At 54.4% G+C, this 22479-nt stretch overlaps 1 protein-coding gene across 2 annotated transcripts in view; it reads right to left on the bottom strand.

Annotated features, from left to right (window-relative positions):
• The window catches only part of ATP11C (ATPase phospholipid transporting 11C), a 54187-nt gene extending 33493 nt beyond the window's left edge, over positions 1 to 20694 (bottom strand). For both annotated transcript variants that reach the window (XM_054289644.1, XM_054289645.1), the window contains exons 1-3: positions 20630 to 20694; positions 3583 to 3702; positions 1854 to 1943 (exon numbers count right to left, since the gene is read on the bottom strand). In XM_054289644.1, the coding sequence (XP_054145619.1) occupies positions 1854 to 1943; positions 3583 to 3702; positions 20630 to 20656 (237 nt within the window). In that variant the 5' untranslated portion in view covers positions 20657 to 20694. The remainder of the gene's footprint in view (positions 1 to 1853; positions 1944 to 3582; positions 3703 to 20629) is intronic.
• Between the last annotated feature and the right edge of the window lie 1785 nt (positions 20695 to 22479).

Raw genomic sequence — 22479 nt, 5'->3', positions numbered from 1 at the left:
CCTGCTGCCCCGCAGGACAGTTTCCTGCTCTGGACAAGTTATACTTGTATGTATTTATATTAAAAAGCACAATTTCTGTCCACACAGATACAGGAGGACAATATCAGATTAAGTGTCTGGAATTACTCATATATGTATCTAGAGTTTGGACTCCCTGCAAAAGCCCCATGGGTGGACACCACTCTTCCCCTTTGCGGCTGGTGAAAAGCTGAGGGACACACAAGCAACAAGCCAGGAGAAAGGCAGACTCCCCTGAAATTATTTTTGGACTGGTTCAGGACTTCAACAGCTTAATTTGAATGCACTTAAAAGCGACAAAGTCCTCTTGTTACTTAACAGTTTCTTCTTGGGAGATTCCTTAGGACACTAAGGACCACACTCCAAAAGTTATCTCCACTCTCCTCCTCAAAGGGACTCTGCAGATTCCTAAAACAGCTTATTGCCACCAGCCTGGTCTGCCTGCACACACACTGGGTGTGCTCATCCAGGGCAGCCCCTTCTGCCAGGAGATTCCCTGCAGGCTCCTGTGAGAGCTGGAACACACGAACCAAAGGGATTTGCACTGTTTGTGCGCAGTGTTTCATGCTGAATGCACCACTGTCTCACAAAGAGCTGGATCTGCAGCCACAGAGAAACAGAAGGTTTGATTAAATGTTTCACACAGGTAGGGCAGGTGCCTCAGGTAATTCCTCCAGCACTGAGACACCTCAGTCCCCATGCAGCACCCAGGGGGGACAACCCCAGTAACTCACAGACATTTAAACAGAAGCCTGGACATGTGAGGCACAGGTGGCATTTTCCAGGTATAACCCTTGGTACTGCAAACGCACAGAGTGGCCCTGAGTGCCTTTTTGAGGCAGGGGATGTCTCAGCACGACAAGCACCTGGGCCAGGGGCTGCTCTGTGCAGCAGCCAGGATCAGGGCTGGGCTCTGCTCAGCCGGCTTTGTGTGTTCTCTAATCCACCACAAGGCTGCTTCCTGATTTCAGAGGTGCTCACAGAATGAAGGCCAGGAGGAGCAGCAGGCTCTTCCCTCACCTGTGCCTGAAACGGGCAGGCAGCGAGACAAGCCCAGGTTGTGGCCATAATCAGGAATATTCCCTGCTCTCCACAGCCACAGGGTCAATAGATAAAATGTAATAGCACGTCACTAAGCGGCCAGCTACACAAAGAGGACATCCTGACTCCAGGGTATCGCTTCAGTTCAAGGCAAATTACAAATTGGGTCTGACAAAGTGGAGCAACGCCAGCGCAATGAGGAGATGGAGGCGAGCCAGCCGACGCCAGAGCAAATTGGCCTTTCGTGTCACACTGCCAGCAGAGCCACACACAGCAGGGCTGGGAACCAGAGCCCTCCCTGCACAGCACAGCACTCGGGCACTCATCCCTGTGCCTGCAATAAATCTGCTGCTTTGCCCGTGCACAGCAACTTCCTCAAGCTTCAGTTTCCAAAACTCATCCTATGCGTTTCCTGAATTTTACTGAGTACATCCCATCTCTCCTGCTTGCCTTGAAACTCATGGTATCTGAGACATATTACTTGGGGAAATAGAGAGATAAAAAACAGATCTTAATTGTGTAGCATCAAGTGTAATTTCAGTGGTTGAATGATCTTAACAGTTAGAATTAAGATGGTTTTTCAGCAGTCATTCAAACCCCACCTCAGAGAGGCCCAGATATTTTAATTATTTTTATGTCTTGGATGGTGGGGCAGAATTATAACACAGCTTCCAACTCAAAAATCTCCAAACTTTTAATAAGCACGAACAGTTTTAAAGCTCAGCTCTTGTTCAAGCCGTGTTTAACATCACTTAAGCCCAAACCAAACTCACGCTCAGCCTCGAAGCTCTTACCTGCACGAGGAAGATGATGAGGAAGTAGAAGTTGGCAATTCTTCGAAACTGCTCGAAAAGGTTCTTGGGGAGGAAGTTCCAGAGGGTGTACTGTGGGGAGAGAGGGCACTGAGACAGAGCCAGGCTGGCAGCACACAGGGAGAGCAGCTCTGCTCTGGCATGGCAGGGGAGCACAGCCCCAGAGCCAAAACCAGGAGCACAGAGCAGCTGGGGCTGAGGTTACATGAAATTCACAATTCCCACAGCGCAGCTGGGGCTGACATCCCACCAAATTCCTGCTCCAAATTCCTGCTCCAGCTCTCTCTGCTGGAGCTCTGAGCAGTCAGAGGTGGGTCACAGTGACACAACATCTAAAAAGGCATTTGCACACAGGTGATTTCATTACAACATAGCCCAAAGTGCATACATTTTTTCCAAATTCCCAAAACCATCTCAGAGATGTTTTTGTTAAAAAAAAAAAAATAGCCACGCTTGTCCATACAAATTCAGTATTAGGTCGTGCTTCATTATAATTTTAAGAAGGCTGCTGAATCATTTACTTTGGAAAGCATGCGGAATTTAAGAACAACATGGAAAATACTGGGTGTCGTATCTATCTTTCAGTCTGTCTGGAATAAAAAAAAATAAACAGTCAAGTCTCAAGACTAATGCCCACTTAATTATAAAAGAGACTGGGCAGGTCCCTGGCCTAGCAAATATAAAAGGGAAAAAGAACAAGGACAAAACACTCAAAAATAAATCAAGGAAGAACTAAAATTAGTGCTAAAGCAAACCATTTGTCAGTGAGGGAGCTGAGCTGGGGGAAGGTGTCCTCACTCAGGCCCCTCTGCGTGCCAGCAAACATCAATGGGAATGCTGCACCAGCTAAACAGACTGAAAGCTCTTCCCAAAAATAAACCCAGACATACAAAAACTGATAAGATCCAAGATGTGCAGAGAAACAAAGGCGAGGGAAAAACCCCTCTGCAGCTCAAGTGCAGCGAAACTGAAGCCTGAGTGCATGCTGAGCATCAGCAATGCTGAGCACTGGCACACGTATCCAGCTGTGTTGACAATATGGAATGCCACTTGTTGGATATTTTACTCCAATTGGCTTCAAATCTTTCGAAATAGTTTCATGAATGTCATGGAGAAAAGCTAAGCAGAAGGCAGATGGGTGTCATCACAGCTCTCCACCATAAACAAAAGCTGCATTAATACCATATGAATGTTTCCCCCCCTTCCATCCAAAGGGATAAACAGAGCATGGTTATTTTTGTCCTATCTCAAGAAAGAAAAATCCCACAGAATAAAAACAAAAAGAGGGAATCATATTTTTAAGTCCCTTTATAAAAAGTATTGCCCTTTATAAAATAAAATTTGAGCTGCTGTTATCTCATGCTGTATTATACACATAACCTGTCTTTTCTTCCCAAAGGGGATGTGAGAAAACTTTAAAAAACACACCAAAAAAAATCTCCAACCCCATAAAATGAATGTGTCCACATGCTTTGCTACAAGAAAGGAACTTGCCCGCATCCCCACTGGCTTGGATAGGATAAAAAAAAGATACCAAGAGAGAGCCTGGAGCTGCGTGCCAGGGCTGTGCCAGGCTGCTGCACCTGCAGGGGCACCTCTGCCTCCACCCTGGAGGAGCTCAGGCTCTCCCAGCTCCCAAACCCAGCATCAGGGCAAACCAGGGGGAGCGCCCGGGCTGAGCGAGGGTGCCCTGGGCGGGCAGGGGGCTCACCTTGGAGGAGACGATCCTGTTGTCACAGAACTTCTGCGCCACGTACGCCTCGGTGTCCGCCACGGGCCGGTGCCCGACCAGCACGGTGCGCGTGCCCACCCGCTTCTCCTCCCCAGCACACTGTGGGCAACAAAGAGAGACAGCTGTGAGCCTCAAAGAACCCAAATATCTGGGTAAAACCAGCTTCTGCTCCCCAGCACACTGCGGGCAAAGAGAGAGCTGTGAGCCCCAAATATCTGGGTAAAACCAGCTTCTGCTCCCCAGCACAATGCAGGGCAAAGAGAGACAGCTGTGAGCCCCAAACATCTGCATTCACAGCTTCTCCAACCCAGCACACCGTGGGCAGCAAAGGGAAAGAGCTGTGAGCCCCAAAGAACCCAAACATCTGCATTCACAGGTTCCAGCTCCTCAGCACACTGCACTGCTCACTGGAAATAAGGCAGCTGAACTCAGAAATTCACCTCACTGCCCCAGCCAAAGCACAGAGGATGAAGAAGAGTAAGGTCATTTACCAAAACCAAGGACGTGCTGAGCCTGGAACACAGCTCTGCTCAGGCATCAGCTCAGGAGCACAGCCCACCCCACGCCCCACCAGGACAGGTCACTGCACTGCTGCCCTGTGCAGGACAGCTGCTGCCTGCATCTGCAGCCTGTGCCAGGTTGTTTTTCCCTCTTGAAGGAGAACGTGTCTTTATCAAGCACTTCAAGGCATTAGGAACATAATTTAGCATCTGTGCATCTCTCCCTAGTCCCGACCTGGAGAATCCTTCGGCTCTGGGTTTATTCACTGCATGAGGAAGATGCCAACTGCACCCTCCCTTACACTCACTCTTCTGCCCAACCCTCAAACCCCTGCAGGATGTCTCACCACCACACTGGCACACACAGATTTAGTGCTCAGCTCAAAAACCAGAAGGGTCTGCTTCTGCTATTTAAAAACCTCAGCTAAAATCATGAACGATGAAGCAGACAGCTTCACAGCACAAACTCCCCGAGATGACACACGCGGCGCTGGGAAGCCAGCTGGGCCTGCTGGGGGTTTAATTTAAAGCAGAATGAGATGTCACAAGTGACTGTCAGCCTCTCGTCATGGGGGCTGCTGACAGCCCCAGTGCTCAGCAGCAGGACGAGGGAGCTGCAGCACAACAACCTCGGCAGGGAACAGGGCTGCCTGCAGGAGAACACAGCCCTGCACACAGCCAAAAACACCTGGGAGCAGCACGGGGCTCAGCAGAGCCCAGCCACCCCAGGGGAGGTGACAGCACCTGCACAGCACAGACAGACCCCCTGGCCAAAGAGGGGATGTTAACACATAGTGAACACAGTACCTGAATGCACCAAAAGCACCGGAGCTCCTTTATTTCAGTGTAACCCTTCAGCGTTTCCAACTTCCGTAACTTCTTTTAAAGCCTTTCCCAGCCCGTGACAAAGGCGAGGCCAGGCAGGTCCCTGCAGCTCTCAGGGGCTGAGCAGCACCCTGGGCTCCGGCCCCATCGGCCTCCGGCTCCGGCCAGCCCAGCACACCCAAGTTCCTCACTGAACCAAAAACTTTATTTTCAAAAACAACAGAACTGTGCAATAGTTTAAAAATCAGCTTTTCATTCTGTCCAGGTTCCCCCTTTCATTTAACAGCGTCCTTGCCACAGATGCTCACAGCCAAGGAGAAGACCTGGTGGGCACCACAAAGCACTTCATGACGCTGAACTTAAAATTACACAGTGAATTTAAAATACCCACAAAGAGCAAATGGGGGAAGAGGGGTGAGGGGGAAGGAGTGGTGTTAGACCAGGGTAAGATTTCCTTAGAGGTCAGTTTTCAAGTTTTAAAACATGAACGGGGAAGACATTTGTCAGTCTACGGCTCGAGGGCACTATCAGGCAGCAGGGCTGCTGAAACACCAGCAGACAGTTCATACTCCACTTTGCCACACCAATCCTCAACCCCACACCTGCTTACACTGAACCCCCCCCGAGCAGGTGCCAGAACTGCCCAATGCCTGTCCCAAGCCAGCTGCCAGCACGGGCTCAGCCTCTGCAGATGGATGTGCCGGAGTGCCCTGGATCCAGCCCAGCATCCCTCATCCACAGGGCTCATCACAGGCACTTGGAAAGGTGCAAACAAAGCCCAGCCAGAGAAAAGGTGCTCTGGACAAAAACATGCCAAGACAAAAGGCTTGGGACTAACTGCTGCTTGGGGAAAGGGTCAAACCCAAAAATTTAAACAGTTAAAACCAGTGGACCTGGACCAGCAACAACTGAATGGATCCTGCTGCACCAGGAGCAGGATCTGCCCAAAGGAAGCAGCAGCTCTTCCCTGCCTCTGCTTCCCACCCATGCCTGCACACCTGTAACTGAAGAAGCATTTTTACACCATGCCTGTACCTGGGGAGGGGTGCTGACACCACAGCCATGCTCACAGCTCCAGGGGCTGATGCTCAGAGCAGGAGGATCCTCGTGCCCCACACGATGTCCCTGCACCCTGACAGAGCCAGCAGCGACCACCTCCACCCCAGCAGTGACCACCTTCACCCCAGCAGTGACCAGCTCCACCAGCCCCCAAAGCGGGCAGGGCTGGCACACAGCTTCAAACTGGGGGATGCCACCGTGCCCAGCCACACCAGCAGCAAACTGCACCTCTTCAAAGCACAAACCAGACCCACAAAGGCTCCCTGATGTACCTGCTGCACTGTGGAGGTGCCAGCCACGGTGTGCCCAAGCTGAGCCCCAGGAGCGGGAGGCACAGCCATCCATCCACGCCACAGCAGCGCCAGGCAGCTGAGACAGACAGACGTCCCCACGCTGGTCCCACCGTGTGCCCGAGCAGGCTCTGGAGCCAGGCGTGCCTGCTGAGCATCCCTGCAGCTCAGGGAGGAAGGAACAGCTTCCCCTGCCCGCTGGCACGGCGCTGGGGAGGAGCAGGGTCAGGGTCTGCCACTCTCACCCTGGCACGGAACCAGCGAGCTCTGCTTAAGGCACTGCTGGGACAGTGTTCACAAGGATCCCCAAAGTGTTCACAAGGATCCCCAGAAGTGTTCACAAGGATTCCCCAAAAGTGTTCACTATGATCCCCAAAAGTGTTCACTAGGATCCCCCAAAAGTGTTCACTAGGATCCCCAAAGTGTTCACTAGGATCCCCAGAAGTGTTCACAAGGATCCCCAAAAGCGTTCACAAGGATCCCCAAAAGCGTTCACAAGGATTCCCCAAAAGCGTTCACTACGATCCCCCAAAAGCGTTCACTACGATCCCCAAAAGCGTTCACTACGATCCCCAAAAGCGTTCACAAGGATCCCCAAAAGCGTTCACAAGGATTCCCCAAAAGCGTTCACGAGGATCCCCAAAAGCGTTCACGAGGATTTCCTGCCTACCCATGGAGAGCATGGTGCATGTGAAGCCTCAGAGCAGAGGAGAACCCAGATCCAGGCGTGGTGTGTGGGCTGACCAAGCCACACGAGTTCAGGACCAGCTCCCAGGGGGGATCTCACCCTCCTATCCCCTGTTGTTCACCTGCAGCCTCACCTCACACCGAGTGCAATGCCAGGGTGACAGGGGCACTGTAACCCCATGGTGCATGCCAGCCCTCCCACCACTCACAGCATTCCATCCCCATTCCTGATTCAACTCCCCAGGGCGTCACAGCTGCCCACAGCTGGAGCTGGAAGGGTCACAGCCCATCCTGCCCAGCCCCAGAGGGTGAGCACAGCCCAGGCTGCAGCAGGAGGGTGCCTGAGCTCAGAACTCGAGGCTATCACCCTTTGGAGCAGCCCAGCCCGGCCCTCGTGGGTCGTTAATGGATTGCTACGTCTTAATAACAGCTCTCAACAGGGACTTAGAGGCAGATTTAGGGAATAACTGCCAGGCTTTTGGGAAAATTATAAAATATGCAGATTAGCACGGAGAGGATTTACACGACTTTTTCCGACCGCCTTTCATGAAAAAATATTAATTCTGATGGCAAAAAAAAAAAAAAAAATGAAAATATTACTTGGATGCAAATCAAGCAGCTGCCTTGCTGCCTGGTGGGGCTCTACACAGCCCAGAGTTCACAGTGCTGGAGTGAGCTGGTGCAGGCAAAAGCCAGAGTTTCTCCTGCTGTTTACAGCCGAGCCTGCCAAAAGGATTATTCAAGAAAATAAACAATTGCATTCCCTTCCTAGGCACTTTCTCACCTCCCTGGGCCAGAGGTGTTGGTGTGAGCACTGGGGGAAGCAGAGCTGTCTGTAGGGATCAGCAGTGGGGACAGAGCCAGGGAAGGCACCCTGTGTTCCCCACCAAGCCTGGGGGACGTGGGGATGCAGAGGGCGACCACAGAGCCACCTCACCTGCAGAGGGTGACCACAGAGCCACTGCTGTACCTGTCCCTGTACCAGAGGAGCTCCCTGCAGCTGGCAGGGATCACAGCAGCACCAGGAACTGCAGGGAGGGAGGGAAGGAGGCATTTGTGAGCAGGGCCACCATCCTGTCCGCACCCCCTGAGGACCAGCCCCAAAGATGCAGATGCAGGAGTCTCCTGCAATGCTCCAGCCCCAAAGATGCAGATGCAGGAGTCTCCTGCAATGCTCCAGCCCCAAAGATGCAGATGCAGGAGTCTCCTGCAATGCTCCAAGCTCCAAAGATGCAGATGCAGGAGTCTCCTGCAATGCTCCAAGCTCCAGTCCAGAGCTCCCGTCCCACTGCCCTGGTGCCTCACCAAGCCTAACCAGCGAGTCAATCCCTCAGCAGGGCATCCAAACCAGATTTCTCCTGAAGGAGCTCAGCAGCCCCCAAATTCTCCACCTCAGTTTGGGCACCTGTCCCTTTGTGCCCTTCTCCCCTTCTCCATGTGTGCCCCCTCCCACAGCAATGTCCCTGCCCAGCACAACCTCCCACCTGCCCTGGGGAGAGACCCCTCCCCACTTTCTGGGAATCCACCAATCCAGCACCACGCACAGCACCCAGATGGCACCGGATAAAAGCTGCAAGCCTGGGTAAAAATTAGCAAGCCTGGGTAAAAATTAATGGAGTTAGGCCGAGTCCAACAGGAGAGGTGAACCCGTGCCCTGCAGGCCCTGCTGACAAGGAGCCACCTCAACACGACTATTTCTAGGGCAGCTGCAAACAGAGCCTTTAATTATATCCCCCATATGGAAAGCAAGTGTCTGTGCTACCTTCTGGCCCTGTTTCCAGAAAAAAACCGGCAGCAGAAGTAAAACTAAAAAACCACCAGCATCTGATTTACTACAGTTCCAGAAAGCACCAAAACCAGAACTAACCAGTAAAAAAAACTCCTCCTTTCATGTTTGCTGAAGATAACTGTAAGCCACAACGTAAACACAAATAACTCATAGAAAACAGATCTAATAAAAACCACAGGCCTTTAAAAAAATCATCTGCTAAACCAGCACGAGTACAAAGCTCAAACACTTGAATGAAAGCACAGCTTATATTAAATAGATGCAAAAGAAAGATTAAATCACATTACTTGGCTTCAATCTCATGAATAGTTTAAAGTCTAATTGCTCCTGTATTGTTCCATTTATCATAAAAGTTGTAGAGAGGGCGACCTGATTTACAAAAAAAGCTTGCAAAAATAACAGCACCTCCCAAAACAGCCTGTTCCAGCTCCTGTTTAGCCTCAGAAGAACAAAGGAAAACACAGCCACAATTTTAAAAAGCCTCCATAAATTTACGGTAACCTCCCCAAAACATCCACCAGCCTCACTGCCCAGCTGATGTATTTTTAATTGAGATTTCTTCGTGCCAATTTTCCTATGGCTCTTTGTCCTCAGTCACTTCTGTGAGGACAGAGCCACGCTTTGAGAACAGCCTCAATAATTCAGCAGCTCAGGCTGTGCTTACCCACGCTGAGAACATCCTTCAGCAGATCCCCTGATCTACAGAGAGAGCTCCGTGCATCAGAACCAGCCCCACAGCTCCTGCGCCTGCATGGGAGGGTCAGTAACACACACAGACCTTGGGAACACAGCCAGCAAAATCTGAAATGCTGGGAGCTCATAGGGCCAGGGTGAAGGGCACACACTGCCCGGCCCCATCTCCCACTGGATGGGACTGCTGCTCACTCCTGGCCAGGATGGGAATGTTGGTACCTGGGGAAAGCAGCAGGTTGAAATTTAAACCAGGATCCCTCTCTGCTGCTCACTCACTCCTGGCCAGGATGGGAATGTTGGTACCTGGGGAGAACAGCAGGTTGAAATTTAAACCAGGATCCCTTCCCCTGAGCCGAGGCTGGAGCTCACACTGATATTTCAGCCAGGGACAGGACGTGACCACCAAGGAGGGACCGCTGGGTCACACCAGCTCCAGGCAGGGTGGGGGGCAGCCATGGGAGCCCCCAGACCCCAAGAAAAGGCAAGAACAGGAGAGAAGCCTTGGGGAAAGGGCCAGGGGGTTTCACAGCAGCGAGCACATGGTGGGGATGAGCACACAGCACACAGCCCTGCTCCCTGGGGGTGACACTGCAGTACAGGTGAGCCCAGCACAGCACCCAACCCGCACCACAGCACCCTCAAAGCCAGGGGCACTGCACCAAGTGAGGGGCACCAGCAGAGCCACCCCGTGTCCCCTCTGTCCCCAGAGCTGCTGCCTCAGCCCATGGCCAGAGGGAGGGCACCCTCAGCAAGGGCAGGGGAACACAGAGCCCAGCCAGGCTGCGCTTCCTGCAAACGCTGCCTTGGCCAACAACGCCGCTGATAAAAACCTACAGAGACACGGCTGGGTGGGGAGAACAGGGGAAAAGGCTACTTGAGAGACTCCATAAGGGTGGAGAGAGGAAATACAGAAGTTTTTTCCCCATGTAATAAATTTAAAGGAGAGCCCAGCCCTATCCTGGACTCGAGGAGTGCCGTGGACAGGGGTGACAGCTGAAAAGACCTTTTCTGGCAGGGATTTTGTTTTTCCTTCTGGAGGCAGCCTGCCCTCCAAGCAGGCAGCCCTGCATCTTGCCAGCCAGCACGCCCCAATGGCCGCGAGCACAGCTCCTGCTCAGCAGCACTGCACAGAGCCAGCTCCACCAGTGATGCACAAAAACCAGAGGGGATCAGCTGGGGCAGCCTCACTGCAGTGCTGCTGGTGGTGCAGAACCTGTTCTCCTGCTCAAACACAAGCACCGACCCGCGCAAGTTTTCAGCATCTCAACTCTTTTTCTCCCTGCCCCGCTGGCAGTCAGGGTTATGAAACCATTGCTCATCTCGAAATCCAGGCAGCAGATCTTTATTTTTGGCAGCCCAAAAGCAAAGTCCGACCAGCATGCCGCCAGCATATAAAACCCGGGCTCATAGGAACACTTCAGGCTCGAGAACAGAAGAGGGACTTTGAGTAAGAGCCAAATGTTTTGCAGAGGTCACAAAGCAAACACAACGAGGTCTTCCTGCCTTCAAAACTCTTCCTCCCTCCCTCCTCTCCCCGGCTCAAGCTGTGCACATATGTCTGTTCATCAGCAGCTATCCTAGCAGGGCAGTGAGCTCTCCAGAGCAGTGATTTGGCCTGGCAAAAACTGAAATAAGAGCAAAATGGAAAAAACCTCCCAGTTTGCAACTGTCAGTGCTTGCACCACCCAGCAGAGCTATAATTTGCTGGTTTTCCCGTTGTTTTCTGGTCCTCTGAAAGCCTGAGCTCTTCAGTTATGGAAACAAAAACCCCCTAAATACTATGTTATGTATCCCAGCTCGGCCAGACTTACTCTAACCTCTGCCACCTACAGATGCTTTGCCCCTTTTTAAGTTTTCCCAGCATTTCAGAGCCAGGCTGCCAGCTGGCTGGCGAGAAGCCCATTTCCCAGGGCAGTTTCTTGCCTTTCCCCTGGGAAGGGAAGCAAGCCTGGCCTGGCTGAGCACGCTGCAGGGCAGAGGCTGCAGGCTGCCCTGCCAGGATGTGCTTAACCCAGCACCCAGGACCCAGGGCTGGCACCCAGGACCCAGGGCTGGCACCCAGGACCCAGGGCTGGCACCCAGGGCTGGCACCCAGGACCCAGGGCTGGCACCCAGGGCTGGCACCCAGGGCTGCCCAGAGCCACCCCCAGACCAAGCCTGCCCCAGGGCAGCTGTCCTGTCCCCCAAACACAGCTCCAGGAGGGAGGGGAGGGCAGGTCCACCCTGCACAGTGCGGCCCCAGCACCCCGGGGTGCCTCAACCCCACAATGGGTACCAAGGTCCCAGCACCTCCCATGCTCCTCACTCATGGGTTCAGATCAACCTTTTCAACTCCCAAACCATGAAAACTGTGGGTTTCTAACGCTGCCCCTTGCTGTACTACAGACAAATGGTTCCACAGAAGCAGCAGGAGATAAGAGGGAAAGGAGGTAGAAATCACCTATTTCACCCACAGCCAAAACCAGCTCCACGTGACCCAGAACACTCTGGGAATATTTTCATCTCTGGGTACCACAGTGAGCAACAGACTGACCCTGGGGGCTGGCAGGCACAGCCACAGCAGGACACTGGGTCGGTGAAATCCGCCCAGCCGGCACAGAAATCCTCACCCACCGTGGGGCCTGGAACTGTTTGTCTGCAGGAAATCCTCTGGCTCCTGCTCCGGCCAGGCTGGGAGGGAAGGGAGCAGGGCACAGCAGCGCCCAGCAGAGCTGCCAGGAAAGCTGCAGACACAGGTAAATGAAGCTGAGGTTTCAGCGGCCCTCAGCCCCGCATCCTGGGGGTTCCCTGTGCTGCACCCCAGCACAGCAGCCGCAGAGCACCCCTGGGGATGACTCGGCCGCCTCCAGCCCGTCAGGCTGTTCCCTGGCCAGGCACCAGGACAAGGGCGTTCCTGCTCTCACAGTACCAGCAGCAGCTCCTCCAGCCCAGGCTTCCTCCGTGCCTGCCTGCTGCCCACCCTGCACTCGCTGCAGCGGAACCTGCCAAGGGGCAAGTGCCACTTCCATCCATTCCACAGCCCCAGAGAAACCACCCCACGGAAATTCTGTGCTCCACAATATCATTGTAAATTCCCCCATGGAAATCCTGTGCTCCACAACATCAATCCCGCCATGGAAATCCTGTGCTCCACAATATCAATCGTCTCATGGAAATTCTGCGCTCCACAATATCATTGTAAATTCCCCCATGGAAATTCTGCGCTCCACAATATCAATTCCCCCATGGAAATCCTGTGCTCCACAAATTCAGTTCCCCCACAGAAATTCTGTGCTCCACAATATCAATCCCCCCACGGAAATCCCATGCTCCACAATACCAATCCCCCCATTCTGTGCTCCACAATATCAATTCCCCCACGGAAATGCTGTGCTCCACAATATCAATCCTCTCATGGAAATTCTGTGCTCCACAATATCAATGGAAATTCCCCCATGGAAATCCTGTGCTCCACAATATCAATTTGGCTGATATGAGGACAACAGCCCTCGGGCATCACAGCTCATTGTACTGCACTCCCTCCCTGAGCAAACAATGTAAGAAAAGGTGAGCTGCAAGGGAGGAGGAAAAAACAAGAAGAATGAAAACCTTCCACAACTCAGACTGAACAGAAGTGGCATGCAAAACACCACCCAAAGCAAACAGGAAAAAAATTCATTAATACTGCATTTCAAGGCTGGCTTTAGCCCCCTGAGTGCAGTCTGAGTCCCTACAGATAGCAGCTGCTTGGCTTTGCATGAATGCTGGGGAGGAATTACACAGAAATCACAATAAAAGATGGAAGGGCTGCTCACAAAAGTGGATTTTTTTTCTCCCTGCATTTAATTTCCCGGCAGTGATATTTTTCTTTTTTATTTTTTTCCCCTCTTAAGCCAATTGAGACTCCAGCAGCAGAGCAGAGCATCGCTGCAGTCAAGCAGTATTTAATTTGTATTACTGCTGAAGAGATCTGGGATGGCAGCACCAAAGAAGCGCTTCAAATTGTCTGGCCTTGCCTGTTGCACATCTTACTCAGCTTTTCTGGGTCCTTTAGAGCACAGGAAACAGAGGATCCCTCTGGTCTGCAAATCTGCCACAACAATCAAACAAATTACATGGACCAAGTGAGCAATGCCTCTGTTTCCCACTTCAGTCATCTCACAGGATCCTGTTAAGGTATACAGCACTTTAGGACATGCCACATGAAGAGATTCTCTGAAAACACACAGCAAAACATTACCAAGCCCTCCATAAACAAGGCTGGAGTCCTTTCACCTCCAGATCCTGAAATTCAGCTGAAAACAAGAGCAAAAAGCCCGCAGCAAAGCATTACTCAGCAAAGGCCACAATGGAGCTTAACAGGAATCCTGTTCAGGATGGGAAATAGGAAAGAAAAGCCTGATTTGAGAGCACAACACCCAGCCAGAACAGCCTTGCAGGAGCCTACCCTCCTGTGCTGCAGGGGGCAAACAAACAGCTCTGTACAAACAGCTGGACCGTGCACTGGGCTCTCACTGGGGAGGGCAGGACAAACCTCTGCAGCACTATCAGTCAGGCTGGATGGCCTGAGGAGATGTGCTTTTAGACCGAATGGGCTTCAGCTGGAATCCCATCCCAACAACCCCGCTGAGCTTTGGGGGAAAATCCACGGAATCAGCAGGAGGAGCCCACGGAGTGGGCAGAGGGGCTGCACAGGGGGCTGCACATTTCAGAGAGGATATACAGGTTCTGACAGCACCTGGGGCAGGGAGCATCGCTGTGGGAGCACCAAAACCACGGAGGGGAGCAGGAGCACACCCCAGGGCAGCTCTCCTGCCCCCAGGGAGCCCCAGCTCCTCTCCCCACGCCCCTGTCCACGCGGGGCTCGGCACCCAAATGCCCTTTGCAGCCATCAGGACAGCGCCCTGTGCCAACCACTGCCCAGCAGCTCCCTGGGGCTTGGCCCAGCCTGAGACACAGCCCACGAGCAAAAATAAGGATATCTATTTAATGCATCTCTGTGTATTGCTGAAATGCATATTTAATGCGCATATATTGCAGGCGTGTATATTTAACACACACAGCTACTGAAGTCACTGCAGCCCTGGGCAGAACAGGCTTTTCCTGACCCAGCTGCTGCCACGGCGAGGGCAGCAAAGAGGAGACCTTTTAAAAGAGGCAAGTTTCAGTGTCCCCAGGCTACAAGTTAGTAAATCAAGCTTTAAAGCACTTTGCCACTCACTGCCATCCCCTGCAGCACACAGCAGCCTGGCTGAACCTCAATACTGCTTGCTAATTGAAGCAGGAAAAAAAGATCTTATTTACTTGCAGGAGTGAGGGAGCTGGCAGGGGCAGAGGTGAGCCAGGCTCTCCTGGTCCCGCAGCATCACCTGTGGGCTCCACGCCCAGGCTGGACAGGTGTGCTGGCTGGGACAGCACAGGCAGGTGAGGTGCACAACACCCAAAACCAGCCCGTCCTTCCCAGAGCTCAGAAAGCACAGAAATATTGCCAATGTGGGCACTGAGGAGCAGACTCCAGTCTACATGCACAGGTAGGGCATTTTCCAAGGTAACCCAGGCAAATGGGGTAACAGCACACTCTGTCACCCTGTGTCCAAGCTGCCTGGAAATTCCCCCTTCCCAGGCACTCCCCTGTCCCTGCAGTGCCAGCTCCTCTGCAGGCACACCTCAGCCTCAGAGATGCTCCCACCTGGCCAGCCCAGCATTTCCTGGCAAAGGGTTTAACCTCCCAAGGGAGCACAGTCCCACAATGCCAGGAATTGCTCACCTGGGACAGGAGATGCAAGCTTGGGGCCATGGGAGGAAGATGCTCACAGGGACCAAAGCTGCACTGCTAAAACCATGATCACTGGCAGACAGCAACTAATGTGGGTGTGAAGGTTTCATCTGACTTACACACCGTGAATGCTCTCCATCAGCTCTGCTTTAACTAACACTAAAAAAAAATAAATCTCTCCACTAGAGACAGCTACAGCCAGAACACAGCAGTTCTAATCAGAAAGGAAACACATAAACCAAAGGCAACAGGATGAAATTAAAGGCAAGGCTGAAAAGCTTGTTATTAATAGATGTCCCGTTCGCTTTTACAAATTTTATTACTAAAAGCAAATTGCCATGTCTTCAGCTGCAGCTCCAGTCAGCTCAGCTCCGACCCTCTCCTGCACAGCCCAAACAATCACCATTACTCCTAGCAAAACACCAGCTGGGGACAAAAGTGGCACGGAGGGAAGAAGAAAACACAGCCAGGACTCGTTATTCTGCACAGAAAAGTTCCAGCATGGCCCAGGTTTAATTAGAAGCATCACTTATCATTAATGTTTGACCGGTGCTTTCCAGCCCTCCCTGGAGCCATTCCCAACTTCCCAAACTTTAACTGAACACATGAACACATGCAGCTGTGTATCCCAGGCCCAGCTTTGGCTTTTTGTTTGATTTTTATTTATTTTTAGCCAAATGGCTGAGCTATTTCTGGGAATAAGGCTACAGTTAGCAGACAGTTAAAGAGGAAACGGTTACAGGAATTTCACAAAGCCCCGTGTCCCCCAGAACCTGAGAAACTCCCGCGTCCCCATTTTCCAGGGAAGGAGCAGCAGTGGGGGATTGCAGCCCCAGGCTTTCTGCAGCCCCAGCTTCCCCATTTGAGCCTCCCTTGACTTCTCTGTGGCCAAGCAGGGGAACTGCCCGCGCACAAGGGACGCTGCTGTCACGCCAAACACATCTCACAGAACAAAATCCCGGCAGCTTTCGTGACAATTTCAAGCGGTTTCATTGAAATCCGTGCTCTTTTCAAACGCGGGATTTTCCCCAGCAGATTCCTCTGTGCCGCCTGGTGTCCCAGAGACACCCCGGCCCCAGCCTTTGCTGCTCACAGGTTTCTGTCACACCAATGAAAGCAAACGCTTCCTGCAGAAGCTGGCATCTGACATGCAGCCTCACTCTCCAGGTGCTAGCAGGGCTGGACTGGGAGGAAGAGACAACTCCTGCAGCTTCCAACTCCGAACTGTAATCATCTTTATTATTAGAACGGGAACTGCAATCACACACTAATGTTTGGTTCACACTCTATGGGAAAAAAAAAACCAAGTGTGAAAGAAAATCACAGATGTGTAATAAAATCTAATTTTGCACACAGAGCACACTTGCTGCACATCCTAAAGATGGGAGTGTAAATCAACATCCTCCACCACAGCCTGGGACAGCTCCCACACCCCCTGAGCTGGGCAGGGACAGCCCCACCAGGGGCTCTCTCCATCCAGCCCTGCTCCTTTTCCCCTTTTCCCAGTGCCAAATTTACTTCCCATCTAAAGAGTGACTTTGGGCCATGTCCCTTTTTCAGTCTTTTTCTGAACAGGTCTCAGTGGGGTGGGTATCTTCAGGTAGGACCTGCCCGACAGGGCCCCATGCCCAAGCTGGGGTACCCACTGCTGGCACAGCACACAGGGATGAAGGAGCTCCATGCCCAAGCTGGGGTACCCACTGCTGGCACAGGACACAGGGATGAAGGAGCCCCATGCCCAAGCTGGGGTACCCACTGCTGGCACAGCACAGAGGGATGAAGGAGCCCCATGCCCAAGCTGGGGTACCCACTGCTGGCACAGCACACAGGGATGAAGGAGCCCCATGCCCAAGCTGAGGTACCCACGGCTGGCACAGCACACAGGGATGCAGAGCCCAGGAGGAGCAGCAAGGGAACATCACCGCAGCCTGTGACAGGGCACAGAGCCACAGGCCCAGCCCAGGGCCAGCCCTGCACACCCACCCAAGGGACACCTCGTTCCCAACACCAGGCACACGGTGCCGAGAACCAGCAGCTCACAAGGAGCCCAGCACCTGCCAGACACCAGGGATTTACCAGCACTCGGGCTGCAAAGAGGATCAGGCCCCAAGGCATTTAATTAACTGGAATAACACAACTAAGGCCCTATTGTTACGCTCTGCACAAACACTCCAGCAGAAGAGTTTTGCTCCCAATTACAGAATGCTCGTTGTTTTCTCACTTATCCTGGGTTTGAACACAAACAGGAGAGTGCCAGGGCAAGGAGCTGCACTGACTGCACAGAGCAGCAGCCCAGGGGCTCAGCCAGCAGCACGCACCCCAAGAGCAGGGAGAGCACCCTGGGGTGCTTCACCCGCCGCCCCGGGGTGCTTCACCCGCCACCCCGGCCCTCCTGCCCCATGAGCAGGGTCTCAGCTCCCAGGGCTCGCTTCCAGACTGGCCTTAAATAAAGGCAAACTGGGAGGAAAAGCACAAATAATGAGGGCATCAGTGAGTTCTCTTTCTGCCTCCCTCCCTTATCTCTCCCCAGCCCGGGTGGGCACTGCCCCCAGCCCTGGCAGAGCTGTGGCCCCGGGGTACAGCAAGAACAGGAGAGCAATAGGTGAGAAAAGCCCATTGTCTGTGATGCAGACACAGGGAGCAGCCCTGCCCAGCCAGCTGCAGTGGACAGTGCTGTGAGGGGCCCAGCCCAGCAGAGTGACCCCAAACCCCCCCTGGACACCCCCACACTTCCCCACCCCGCTCCTGCACCCTCCCACAACAGCCTTACGAGCAGCAGGAGACTAAAAATAAGACTCCAGTGCTAGAATCTGTTTCCAAAAACGAATTAAAGTTATATTTCAAGTTGACAGTATCTCCTAAAAGTGGATTAACCATGGCAATTCCATCCCACCTCCCCGCAGCGATCCCAGCCCCACTCTTCCTGTGACAGGGATTATTTCGGTGTGCAAATCAAAGTTCAGAATCCAATTTGTTTCTGAGAGCATCAGTCTGCACCCCCAGGTAGCTGTGCAGACCCACATGCACCACTCGACCCTTCCTGCTCTCCTTACCATCCCATTTCACACCCTATCCAGGATCAGAGTTTATAGGAGGGAAAACCAGAGCCACAAACAGCCATGCTGACAGGGCAAGTCACCTCCGCTGTGCCTAAGCTGTGAGTTACAACTGAAAACAGGATTTTGACTATCTGTTGGTATTTACGAGCCTCAGGCAGAGACCACACAGTGGAGAGGTTACAGTGCTTGTCTGAGCAGCCCTATGGGATCCCAAGTGCCAGCAAATCTGCAGCCTTTAGTAACTGCAGTGAATTCTGCAATGCCACAGGATGAGCATCCCTTGAACAGCACTGCCCATCCAGGAGCGAGGGCCAGGCAGCAGCACCTCAGGATGGCTCACAGAGCCTGGCACAGGCTGCCCTGCTCTCCCATGGAGCAGGAGGGACAGGGCTGGCCCAGGGCTGCCCTGGCTGCCTGCAGGGCTGGGGACAGGGCACGAGCTGCTCTATCAGCCAGGGCTGATATGGGGGACCCACGCCACTTGCACCAGCCTGATAAACTGCTCCTTGCTGCTGAAGTGCTGCTCACAAAGCCAGGAGGTGCAAACAGTGCCTAACACGACACCAACACTGCAGCTGGCCTGGCACTCGGTCCTGGGCCCTGAACAGAGCTGCCCTTCCAGCCACACCTCTCTACCCTTCCCAAGGGCTGCTCCTCCAGCCAGAACACCACTGTGCCCTTCCCAAGGGCTGCTGCCACAGACACAACACCTCTCTACCCTTCCCAAGGGCTGCTGCCACAGCCAGCCCTGCACAGAGCCTTTGGAAATACCTGGGCTGTGCAGGGATGGTTTCTCTGCATGCCAGAGGACATCGCACCCCAGCAGCACTGAGCATCTCCTCTCCATGCCCAGGGACCCAGAGGTGACACAGGGACTGTGTGGGACCCCGGGCATGGCAGGGGCTGCTCCTCACCCGTCAGGAGGGTGCTGGGTCCAGCAGCCAGGCAGGCACCTCCAGCACCCGCTCACAGCAAGCAGCCACCCGAAAAAGCTCTGCACTGAACCCGGCGGAGATGCCTCAAACCACAAACGCCTCTGACAGGAGTGGCACAAAAACTGCCGCTGGGCTGGGTGGGGAAGGAAGCACTCAGGGCAGAGCTGAACCCGAAAGGCATCGAAGCCAGTCAGGGCACTGAGTTTCCATCTCATCTATCTGTCCCCGAGGCTGCAAAACAATGGCTGAGGTAGGTGCGTTCTGCACAGGGCTAACGCAGAGCCTGCCACAGAAACAGCGCCTACAAACAGAAAACCGACCCAAAAATCAAACCCTTCCCTGCCCAGCTCCGCAGAGCTACCTCCAGACTTAACAAGGCGACTTAGAGTCCCTTGTGCTCCAAGCCTGGGAAAAATATCTCGCTCCAAAGCAAAAGAGAAGAGGAGAGCGCGGCTCCGGCCTGGGGGCAGAGCCCGTGACCGGGAGCGCCCCGGGAGCGGCCCCGGAGCTCGGGCCGTGGCTCAGCCAGGCCAGCCTATTCCCAGGGCAGCTTTCCAGCCCCTTGGCCCAGAGCTGCCCAGCTCCATGGCACGGTGCTCGGGCTGTGTCACAGCACCCCAGCTCCATGGCACGGTGCTCGGGCTGTGTCACAGCACACCCAGCTCCATGGCACGGTGCTCGGGCCGTGTCACAGCACACCCAGCTCCATGGCACGGTGCTCGGGCCGTGTCACAGCACACCCAGCTCCATGGCAGGGTGCTCGGGCTGTGTCACAGCACCCCAGCTCCATGGCACGGTGCTCGGGCTGTGTCACAGCACACCCAGCTCCATCGCAGTGTGCCCGGGCAGTGTGACAGCATACACACACAGCCCCAGCTCCACGGCACGGTGCTCCGGTTGTGTCACAGCACACACACCGCCCCAACTCCAGGAACTTCGCTAACTACGCACTGCGCAATCAATGACACTGCTGAACAAACAGCAGCGCCCGGAACGACGGTAAAACACCGCTTTTCGCACATTTGCTGCGGAAAAGGAAAACATGAGTAATTACAGAGCCCAGGCCAAGCAGTGAGGTCACGGTGAAATCTCCGAGCAGCCTATGTGGCAGCGGGCAGGGATCGGGATGGAGCCGGCGGGGGCAGAGCCGCATCCCGCCCCGGGCAGGAAGGGCCACGCGGTCCGGGGAGCGCTGCCGGCCGGGGAAGCGCCCTCCGGCAGGTCCGGGAGGAAAAAACAAGGTCTGGGCTCGGGCAGCAAAGCGAACTTCTGGAGGGCTCGCAGGGTGGGACGGAGCCGCCGCGGCGGGGCCGGGGCCGCGGGCGGACCCCGCGGGGAGGGGGATGCGGGAGCCCGCGGGAGAACGGCCCCGGCACACGGCAGGGAGAGAAAAACAGCGAACTTTGCCCGCCCGCGCCCCGGCCCCGCACTCACCAGGCGGCTGAGGCTGCGGCGGAGCATCGCGGTGGCGCCCGGCCCCGCCGCGCTCACCGCCGCATCGCCCGGCCCGGCTCCGCTCCGCTCCTAGAGGGGCTGCGGGCCGCGCCGCCGGCCCCGCTCCGCTCCGCGCTCCATGCCGCCGGCCCGGCCCGGCCCCGCTCGGCCCCGCTTTGTCCCGCCGCTGGAGGCGGCGCCGCCGCGCCCGGAGCAGCCTGGGAGCAGCGCGAGCCCCGCGGTGCCGCCAGAGGGAGCCACCGAGCCCGGGCGGGGACACGCGGGACACGGGAGGGGGACAGGGGAGAGCCGGGGACAGGGCAGGGGGGGACAGGGGACACACGGGGACAGGGGAGAGCCGGGGACACACGGGGACAGGAGAGAGCCGGGGACAGGGGAGAGCCGGGGACAGGGGACACGCGGGACACGGGAGGGGGACAGGGGAGAGCCGGGGACAGGGCAGGGGGGGACAGGGGACACACGGGGACAGGAGAGAGCCGGGGACAGGGGGACACACGGGGACAGGGGACACACGGGGACAGGGCAGGGGGGACAAGGGGCACACGGGGACAGGGGACACGAGGGCACTTTGCAGCCTCCTGGCCCAGAGCTGCCCAGCAGTCCCTGGTGCCTCCAACCTCCCTGCAGCACTCAGGCTGAACACAAACCCCCTTCCCCAGGCTGGGACAGCGCAAGGGGGGAGTAAAACTCACCTGAAATGCTTCCTCCAGGAACCTTCTCCCTACTCGAGCAGGCACAGAGCATGAGAATATTAATGTAAACCACCAAAACTGAAAAGGACCAGATGTGACCTAAAAAAATCTGCATGTTTTTGTTGTTTTCAGCACCAAATTGAAAAAGACCAGACGTAACCTAACAAAATCTACATGTTTTTATGTTTTCAACATCAAGTTGAAAAGGACGAGATGTAACCTAACAAAACCTACATGTTTTTATTATTGTTTTGAACATCATTATTGCCCAGCAATAGAACAGCCTTTTCTGAAGCAATATCCTCGGCACCAGGGCAGGGAGTTCCCCTGGGCTGTCCTTGCTGACAGCTCCAGGCACCTCCAGGAGTGGGCAGGTTCCTCCAGCCCCGTGCCCAGGTGCCACTGCCATCCCAGCAGATTGCATTGCCCCATTTTAAAGCCAGCTTCCTCCTGCAAACTGAGCAAAACTCACCTTGAGGCACCGCTCCGGGGCCTAGAGAGCAGCTGGCAGCTTCCAGAGGCCCGGAAAACACAGATTTTCCACTTTGCATTTCTAGAGTGAGAATAGCATCATATCGATTTACCGAGGCTAAACCGGTCCCATTTGCTCTGCAGTGGCACCCACTGTCTGGCAGTTTCACACAGCGTGACACATCCCAGCCTGCCCCAGCACCAAAATAGCAGTCAGGTGTGGGAGCTTTGGGGGTTTTAAGCCCAGTTCTCCCAGGGCAGCAGGCAGAGGGATCGGGGAGGGCTCCACATCCCCGCATCCCAGGGCAGCGTTCCCAGGCACAGCCAGCACCGATCTGCATCCCGGGGCGGCCCTCCCGCTGCAGCTGGGCTCTCACTCACCTTTCCACACAAAGGCCTCACCACAACAGAGGAAACCAGAGAACAATGCCAGCCGCCTTCAAATAATGAATGGCAATTGTTAAACATCTCCGTATAATGCCTAACCAGTTTGGCTGTGGAGCTCCCTCCCCCACAAAGCAGCAGAGCGCTGAAGTCACACCAAGCTGCCCTGCAGCTTTTGCCTTGCTTTCTGGGTACTTTCCTGGTGTTTTCCTGGCCTGTTCGTGTTGGCTGGGAGAGGGAGCTGTTCTCAGACGCTTTTCCTGTGGCAGAGCTCTGTGGTGG

The sequence above is a fragment of the Melozone crissalis genome, unplaced genomic scaffold (assembly GCF_028551555.1).
Source record: "Melozone crissalis strain CALT ecotype California unplaced genomic scaffold, PUWL_Pcris_2 ptg000068l_1, whole genome shotgun sequence".
NCBI classification, from domain to species: Eukaryota; Metazoa; Chordata; class Aves; order Passeriformes; family Passerellidae; genus Melozone; species Melozone crissalis.
Note: the sequence above shows the minus strand (reverse complement) of the source record. Positions and strands in the feature narration are given on the sequence as shown.